The sequence below is a fragment of the Crinia signifera genome, chromosome 11 (assembly GCF_055691185.1).
Source record: "Crinia signifera chromosome 11, ASM5569118v1, whole genome shotgun sequence".
Taxonomy (NCBI): Eukaryota; Metazoa; Chordata; class Amphibia; order Anura; family Myobatrachidae; genus Crinia; species Crinia signifera.
In genome coordinates this window covers 58,452,129-58,461,871 of record NC_139227.1, presented here as the reverse complement: position 1 = coordinate 58,461,871, position 9,743 = coordinate 58,452,129, and the positions used below count along the sequence as shown (strand labels likewise).

Sequence of the window (9,743 nt, the reverse complement as noted above, 5' to 3'; positions counted from 1 at the left end):
TATAGTGTGGCGAGTGCAGCGAGCCCGAAGTGTGGCAAGCCCCGCCAGGGGACGCGGATGACGTTACATGTATTGTGCGCCACAAGGGACGCGCAATACATGTAAACTAATCCGCGTCCACTCGCCATGCTTCGGGCTCGGTGGCTCGCTGCGCTCACCACACTATATACAATCAACTCCATGCGTAGTTGGATAGTGGGGATATGAAAAGGTCCCTTTTTCCATGAAAATCGGGTGCGATCGGATCGCATGCAGCGCATGCAATATTTTATCTGGCGCCGTGAAACTACACAAGTACTGTAAGTTCTTTAGGAGAGTGGTCTAATTCTTGCTACATGTAGAGTGTGAGGGAGAGAGGTCAGATAAACACACTGCGGACAGCAGGCACTATACAAATAGATTTATTACACAAAAAAGGGTGCAGGCAGAACTCGGGGGTGCCATGGCTATATTCAGCGGCGCTGGTTTAGTCCTGACAGGTTCTTCAACTGGAAAAAAGAAAACAAAGACATCAGAAACCGTGACCATTATTGCACACTAAATAAGGGGGGGATGACACTAGTCCTACACACACCAGACTTCCTGATAGTAACCCCACACTGCTCCTGTCAGCTCTGCCGTGACCCCCCTTTATTACACACTATATAATGGGGGACACACTTGTCCTACACACACCAGACTTACTGATAGTGACCCCACACTGCACCTGTCAGCTCTGCTGTAACCCCCCCCCCCTTTATTACACACTATATAAAGGGGACACACTAGTCCTAAACACACCAGACTTCCTGATTGAACCCCACACTGCACCTGTCAGCTCTGCCGTGACCACCCCATTATTACACACTATATACTGGGGGACACTAGTCCTACGCACACCGGACTTCCTGATAGTAACCCCACACTGCACCTGTCAGCTCTGCCATGACCACCCTATTATTACACACTATATAATGGAGACACACTTGTCCTACACACACCGGACTTCCTGATAGTAACCCCACACTGCACCTGTCAGCTCTGCCATGACCACCCCATTATTAGAAAAGTTTTATTGTTCCTCAGTGAGAAAAACAAAATAGCAATCTAGCAATTATGATACCTTTTAATGGCTAACAAAAATAAATGTTGTTAAAATGCAAGCTTTCGAGACTTCTTAGGTCTCTTCCTCAGGCATGGTATAACAAGGTGTGTGAAGAACCACATATATATACACAGCAGAGTAGGAACAAGATGTGATAGATGGACATTCTTAAGATCAAAACAAAACAAAATAACAGAATGAGCTTGTAAATTGAGTCCTTAATTAGTTTGTAGATAAGTAGTGTGAAAGTTTTATTGTCTCTAAGTTGATGACAGGCCAGAGTTAGAGCTCCGATGCCCTCACTCTCTCTGGGCCAGATTCCTCAGATGTTGTAGTGGGCCATAAATCCCTCAGATAGATTCAGTCCTGTGTTAAGGGTGTCAAACGTTGTCATTAATTTGTATTCCCAGACCCTCCTGTCTCTTTGTGATTTGAAATTTCCTTTTAGTATAATCACTTTCATATGATCCTGATTGTGTCCTGGGCTGCAGAAATGTTTGGCCACAGGAAAGTGTGTCTTTTTTTCCTTTATTGTGTGGCGATGGGACCTCATCCTTGCCTTAAGTTTTTGTCCTGTTTCTCCAACATACAGACCCCCAATAGGACATTTGGTGCACAGAATCAGGTACACTACATTGGTAGTAGAACATGTGAATGTAGTGTACCTGATTCTGTGCACCAAATGTCCTATTGGGGGTCTGTATGTTGGAGAAACAGGACAAAAACTTAAGGCAAGGATGAGGTCCCATCGCCACACAATAAAGGAAAAAAAGACACACTTTCCTGTGGCCAAACATTTCTGCAGCCCAGGACACAATCAGGATCATATGAAAGTGATTATACTAAAAGGAAATTTCAAATCACAAAGAGACAGGAGGGTCTGGGAATACAAATTAATGACAACGTTTGACACCCTCAACACAGGACTGAATCTATCCGAGGGATTTATGGCCCACTACAACATCTGAGGAATCTGGCCCAGAGAGAGTGAGGGCATCGGAGCTCTAACTCTGGCCTGTCATCAACTTAGAGACAATAAAACTTTCACACTACTTATCTACAAACTAATTAAGGACTCAATTTACAAGCTCATTCTGTTATTTTGTTTTGTTTTGATCTTAAGAATGTCCATCTATCACATCTTGTTCCTACTCTGCTGTGTATATATATGTGGTTCTTCACACACCTTGTTATACCATGCCTGAGGAAGAGACCTAAGAAGTCTCGAAAGCTTGCATTTTAACAACATTTATTTTTGTTAGCCATTAAAAGGTATCATAATTGCTAGATTGCTATTTTGTTTTTCTCACTGAGGAACAATAAAACTTTTCTTATCAACTGGCTAACACGGTACCAAACTTTTTTCTTTTCACCCCATTATTACACACTATATAATGGAGACACACTTGTCCTACACACACCAGACTTCCTGATAGTAACCCCACACTGCACCTGTCAGCTCTGCCGTGTTCCCCCATTATTACATACTATATAAATGGGGGACACCCTAGTCCTATACACACCAGACTTCCTGATAGTAACCCCACCACACTGCTCCTGTCAGCTCTGCCGTGTTCCCCCATTATTACACACTATACAATGGGGAGTCCTACGCAGAGCAGCTGTGAATATTGTAGTGTAATTGGTGGTGAGTACTCACAGTAACCGCAGCTCCCATCAGCCCCTGAATAACAGCTTCTCCCGTAGAGGTCACCTATAGATGGGGGGGAACAGACATGTCACATACACTTAATACACCCTACGGTGCTCCCTGTAACCACTGCCATATACCAGCCCACTTCTGGCACACAGGTTATACTCCGCACATTCACCATAGCACCAGCACGGTGACTAAATATACCGTATTTATCGGCGTATAACACGCACTTTTTTCCCCCTGAAAACAGGGGGAAAAGATGGGTGCGTGTTATACGCCGATATGCGTGCTATACGGCGGTAAATACACCCGACGGTACCTGTATTATATAATAGGTGCGCGCCAGTGGTGTCCAGGTGTGCACCACTGGCGCAGCACCTCTACCCCATACCTCCGATCAGCTCCAGCCCAGTCCCCCAGTCCCCCCCTGTCCCTGTGCTCCGGCGATCGGAGCTTCCCCGATCCCCCCGGCCCGCCTGTCACTTTACAGTGACGTCGGCGGCAGGCTCGGGTAATGTCGGCCAGGCTCGGGGGGACTCGGAAGCGCTCAGGCACCCGAGTCCTCCCGAGCCGCGAACATCCCCCAGCCTGCCGCCGACGTCACTGCTAAATGTGACAGGCGGCTAGGAAGGGGGAGAGAGGCAGCAGGTGCTGGTGCTGGCTGAAGACCACCGGGGGGCATATGGCAGTTGGCATCCACCTATGTACTGGTGTTGGGTCTTGTTGAGTTATGTCATCCTGCGATAGTCCTAGGACAGTGCAACTCACTCTGCACAGTCATAAAGCTAAGACCAAGCCAAAAGGAATCTTCAGGCTAGACATACATTATGCTCTTACAGGTAGAGAAAGATAATTGAGCAAGCTCAGTACCATGGGAGCGGAGGCGAGGGAGGGGCGGGCTGCTTCTAACCTTTGAGTTACCCTGAGTTACCCTTAATTTGCTTCAAAGTTTTTATTTAGAAATTTAACTTTTTTTCCTGAGATTTCCCTTTTAAAATGAAGGTGCGTGTTATACGCCTGTGCGTGTTATACGCCGATAAATACGGTATGTTCAATAACATTCTTGTAAGAGCCTCTACTCCTCAATATGGAAAATGCTTATGGGATTTCTGTTCCCTATGTCACTCCCAACGGAGGTGCTACCACTACTCTGAATGAGGCCTGCAACACCGACAACCCATTGGTACCATGGAAATATGCTGTGCAGTGGTCATTTATCAGACATTCTGTTAAATAACAATATAGCATCTAATTTCCTCATCACAGGGATTCCTTCCTTCAGTCATTTTCACATTTAAAATAAATTCAAATTACACTTTCACATTTAAAATAAATTCAAATTACACTTTATACATTATACGAGGCATGTTTAGCACAGGTTTAAGACACCACAGAACACTGCAGCTGCGGAACTTCAGTCCCAGCTCAGTGCTTCACATATATTAATACATTTAAAATATCTTTATTTAGAGTGAACGGCCAGTGATTAAAAAAGTAACAGACTTCTGGTTCCGGCTATGTAGGAGCAAGCCTACATAATAATTGCAGCTCCGTTAGCACCGCCGGAGATATAATATGCCATTGTCAAACATGAGAGACGCCACAGTGAGACTCCACACATACAGTACTGCTTGCCTTTACCTATAACGACCTCAAGCGCCTCCTGGCTGTGAGAGAACCTGCATATGCTGTACCCTTGTCAGTGAGTAGGCTACTGTTACCTGGCACACTGAGGGTATTAAGGAATAAGGGGGCCCAAATCTGTGTACTGGGGGTCACACAAAGAGGAGTGACAGCCTGTGCAGGCAGCTTTTCTTACGGGCCTCTCGCTCCCAGTGTGGAAATGGATTGACACAGATAAAAAACTGAGAGGGGCTCAGTATATGAGACTGTAGAGCAATAAAAATTAAGATAAAAAAATAAAGTATTTGGATGGAGAAGCACCTGCTTCCAACAATGACGGGGGAAAAATGGTAAATATAACCGGCAAGAAAAGAATAATAAGACGGCACCCACAATCACTCGATTCAGAGCCCCAATAACCGCAGAAACACAACTCAATGGCAACAACATTAATAACAAAATCCTCCCCCACATGCTAATCTAGATGGTTCAAGCACAGATATACCAACTTCCCCTTTGAGTGATTTATTTAATACCACCTCAGCATCCCCGGTAAGCTGCGAATCAAGACAAACAGGCAATGTAGAGGATTTCATTACCAATGGGGAAATTGTACAAGCTATTCGGGAAGCTGTGGGCCCTATGTTGACGGAACAAGCCAATACCTATAATCAATCTCTAGAGGGGCTTAAAGCATAACTACAACAGATCACTCACAGAATTGAATCTATGGAACATAACGTTGGTACTGTACAATCTTTTCTGATACAGTCACCTTGAAGGAAAAATATGAGAACTTACATAAATCATATATACAATTAGAGGGAAAAGTCATTGACTTACAGAATAGATCGAAGCTTAATAACTTACGTGTGGTGGGACTCCCAGAGACTTTAAAGGGACCAGATTTATAGACCTCCCTGATTAACACTTTACAGCTTATGCTAAAAATACAGGAAGAATGCAGTGGAATAGTTATCAAAAATAGCCCATCGTTGGGCCCCAGGAGAGACGAAAATGAGTGTGGTCAAATTCAGAAGTTTTAATTATGCTCACAAAGAGTTCATTTGGTCAGCATCAAAGAAAAATCATGACCTAACCTGGGAAGGCAATAAATCTTTGTTTTTCAGGACTATTCAGCCGAACTGGCAAAAGCCCGAAAATACTTTTTGTCTCCAAAAGAAGCTGAGGTCTTCTTGAAAAAGAAGAGGAGTTCTAAAGCTTCTAGCTCTGAGTCTTAAACTTAAATTGTTTTGTAGGAAACATACGAAGAGAGCTGATTGACTACCTATGTATAATGCAACCATCGGATATAGAGGGTCAGAATTCTCTCTTTCATCTTCTATTGTCTCCTTACTATGTTGCTTTTTACTAAATTAGGCTGTGGTTAGGAACTAATAAGTTAAAACATTAGATTGGTATTACATCTATACCTAGCGGAAGTGGTTTCGTTTAATAATTTAATAGTGGATTAATACCCACTAAAGAAATTGTATGTACTTGTATTTTTTTTGTGTCTTTGTGGTGTTTGTGCCTTCCCTAATGTGTTTACCTTTTTAATATGGTATCCAGTGGGACTATATATCCTCAGACATGAAGCTCCTGTCGCTAAGCGGAGATTACCTATAAAATTCATATTGGACTATTTTCTTGTTGATCTTGGGATGTGCGCTATTAATGTGCTTCTCTTTCTTATGTGTTACTCAGATGGACCATATACCCATGGAAATGAAGCCCTTCTTGGGTGGAGGAGATAATATTCCTTTTTTTTTCCTTAAAAATACTCCTGTCTTAATGAAATGCTACAATTGAAGTACGGTACATGGAATGTTTTTTTGTCTCCCACAAAACGTAAAAAAATATTGATTTATTTGAATAGATTACAATTAGATTTAATAGGTTTACAAGAGACCCGCTTATCACCTGGGGAAGCAGCAACACTTTATATACTAGGGTGGAAGGTTTTGGCAAACACCTCATATAATACTAGATCAGTGTTTACGAGGGGAGAACAGACAATGGAACTTACAGGAATCACAAATGGGACGAGCATGCCATATCTTAATATTGCTTTCACGACAGACCAGATAAAATTGCGGCTCAGCAAACTCAAAACAAAATCACCAGGCCCAGATGGGATTCATCCTAGAGTACTAATAGAATTAAGGGAGGAAGTAGCAACCCCTCTGTACTACATTTTTGATAACTCACTTACATCAGGTAAGGTACCAAATGACTGGAGATTAGCGGAGGTAGTGCCCATATTCAATAAAGGAAAAAGGTATGACCCAGCTAATTACAGACCTGTGTGCTGAACATCAATAGTGGGTAAATTATTTGAGGGATTTTTAAGGGACAGTATCCAGGAATATTTAGATCTTCATAGTTTAATTATTATCAACCAACATGGGTTTGTGAAAAATCCTTCATGCCAAACAAACTTAATAGGCTTCTATGAGGATGTCAGCGAAAATCTTGATAATGGAAATGCTGTAGACGTGGTCTTCTTAGATTTTGCCAAGGCATTTGATACAGTGCCACACAAGAGGTTGATAAACAAAATAGAGGAACTGGGACTAGGGGGTAAGAATTTGTAGATGGGTAGGTAACTGGTTGAATAATAGAGAACAGAGAGTGGTTGTGAATGGAGCAGTATCAATTATGATACCAGTACCATAAGGGTCGGTACTAGGGCCCATTTTATTTAACATATTAATTAAAGATATTGGGGTGGGAATACTCAGCAAAGTTTCCATATTTTCTGACCACACAAAATGGAGCAGAGTAATTAGATCAACTGAGGATGTATTCAGAACGATCTTAATAAATTAGATGAATGGGCGAATAAGTGGAAAATGAGGTTCAATGTGGATAAATGCAAGGTTATGCACCTTGGGAGACATAACCAATGTGCTAGGTATAACCAAAGCGGGGAGACATTGGGTAATACAGAACTTGAAAAGGATCTAGGAGTCCACATAGATAACAAATTGGGGTGCAGTGCTCAATGTCATATAGCAACAAAAAAGGCAAACAGAATACTAGCTTGTATAAAATGGGGCATGGAAACTAATGACTCAAAAGTAATTATGCCTCTGTACAAAGCATTGGTTAGACCACATCTTTATTATGGAATACAATTCTGGGCCTCGCACTATAGAAAGGACATCATAGAACTGAAAAGAGTCCAAAGAAGAGTGACAAAACTAATAAAGGGATTGTGTCACGACCACCATGGCAGCTACCCTTGCTCCCTGTACTGTCTCCGACCTGCAGTGCCCTGGCGCTATGCCCTCCACTCTGGCACTCACCTCCGCTTCTGGTTCCGGCGCCAACCTGCTGTACTCTGTCGCTCGGTCACCCACCATGGTCCGTGTCCCTTCTCCGGGTGTCAGTTCTGGTGCGAAGTGTCTTGGCGTTCTGGCTCCGGGCAGCGTGAGGCGCATCCTTCTAGGCCTCAGGTTGGGAAGCGCCGGCTGCAGCGCCTCCGGCTGCAGTATTCCCCACTGGACACGAACCAGGCCTATGCTTCTGTAGCAGGCAGAGCAGAGCGGGGAGATTCTGGATCCTTTACCCAGTACAGACAGAGCATGGGATTAGTACACAGGACCAGGTATCAGTGCACCAAGCCCACCACCTGCTGTGCAGTTGTCATTCATCAGACATTCTGTTAAATAACAATTTAGCATCTAATTTCCTCATCACAGGGATTTCTTCCTTCAGTCCTTTTCACATTTAAAATACATTTATATTACACTTTATACATCATATGGAGCCTGTGCACAGCAGAGGCTTCAGACACCACATAACACTGCAACTGTGGTCCGTCAAGTCCCAGCTCAGTGCTTCACATATAGTAATACATTTAAAATATCTTTATTTAACCCATTTTGAACAGCTCTGGGCTCCCTTGAGGGATCCTTAACATTGGGCTGGCTGCTCTTGGGAGCCGGCTTCCAACCTGCGCTCTTGGCATCGGCGTCTCCCAGCACACCGCTCGGTCACGACACATTCCCTCTCCACTGGAGGACAGTTGGATTACAGCTGGAGGGTTTCCGGAGGGAGACCAGGGCCACGGCGCCCATACACAATGTAAATAAAAAAATTTTTGAATTTGGCACCAAGTGCCCCTTGTGCAAGATGGTGCCGCCATTATCCAGATGTGCCGGAGTCTCCGGCCACAAGGATATATTTAAGGCATCATTATCATGTGGCTCCTTGCTGGCTAATCATAGACCCAATTTAGAGTAATGGTGGTGTGGGATGCAGTGCCCCTGGACTGGGTTGGCTCTAGTGTGGCATACCTTTACATTCTATTAACACTTAGCACAATTTTTTTTTTCACTAACAATATTGCTTTAATATTTTAATTACATTTCATTTTTTTCCCCTCTCTCTCACTTTCTATATATAGCTTTGGCTTCCTATTACTAATATTTATTAACACTATAGTATTTCACTGGTGTGCCGCTCTGGACTTTCTAGCTTATGCTAGTTTTTTGGGGTGTCACACCCTGCCCCTAGATATAGCACTAGGGACCCCCATAATACAGAGAAGACTTGACGGTACTTATGTATTATCTGGGCTCCCATGTTAAATGCATCCCATTTTTTCATACCCCTACTATCCAACTACGCATGGAGTTGATTTTATATAGTGTGGCGAGCGCAGCGAGCCACCGTGCCCGAAGCGTGGCGAGCGCAGCGAGCCCCGCGAGGGGACGTGGTCTCATAAGAAAAACGGGAGCCTAGATATTACATAAGTACCGACTTGACTTTGGCTTGGGGGCATATCATACATTTGCGAAAATATATGTAACCAATATCTCTGAATTCTATTATCATGTAGTGTTCTATACTGGTTACTAATCGAATACCAATCATTGAGCTGGGGGAAACAATGTCTTTTTTTACTTAGTCAGTACTATGCTGGAACCGAAGTGGGTGGCTTCCTTTGCCGAGGTACTGTCCCGTATTGCTGACAGCTTAGCGGCTCCACCGCCTCAACCTTTTTTGGGAATCCCTTCCCATGTGCATGTGCCACCCATGCTCCTGCAGACTATGCTTTAGACTTTGCGTGCAGCTTAATCTGAGGTGCCGGCGTCTGTACCCAGAGGGCATAAAATGGCAGTCCCCCTTTTCGCAAATATCGAGGCCTCTTCTGCAGAGGACAAGGAAGCCGAGGCCTCTTAGGGGGCTAATTCTGAAGATGAAGATTCTTCAGTTGAGGTGGATGCCCCGGCCTTAGTAGAAGCAGTTTGTACCATCTTGCAGATTCGACGCGCCAGCAGCACCTAAACCTAGGACACCGTTGTTTAAACGCAAAAAGTCTGTTAGGACTGAATTCCCACCGTGTAATGATTTTACGAATTCCCACCG

General features: G+C 43.9%; 1 protein-coding gene across 3 annotated transcripts in view; it reads right to left on the bottom strand.

Moving 5' to 3' along the window:
* Window positions 1-385: 385 nt before the first annotated feature.
* The window catches only part of COQ9 (coenzyme Q9), a 62,962-nt gene continuing 53,604 nt past the window's right edge, over window positions 386-9,743 (bottom strand). For all 3 annotated transcript variants that reach the window (XM_083163885.1, XM_083163887.1, XM_083163886.1), the window contains exons 8-9: window positions 2,745-2,798; window positions 386-488 (exon numbers count right to left, since the gene is read on the bottom strand). In XM_083163885.1, coding sequence (XP_083020011.1) covers window positions 453-488; window positions 2,745-2,798 — 90 coding nt within the window. In that variant the 3' untranslated portion in view covers window positions 386-452. The remainder of the gene's footprint in view (window positions 489-2,744; window positions 2,799-9,743) is intronic.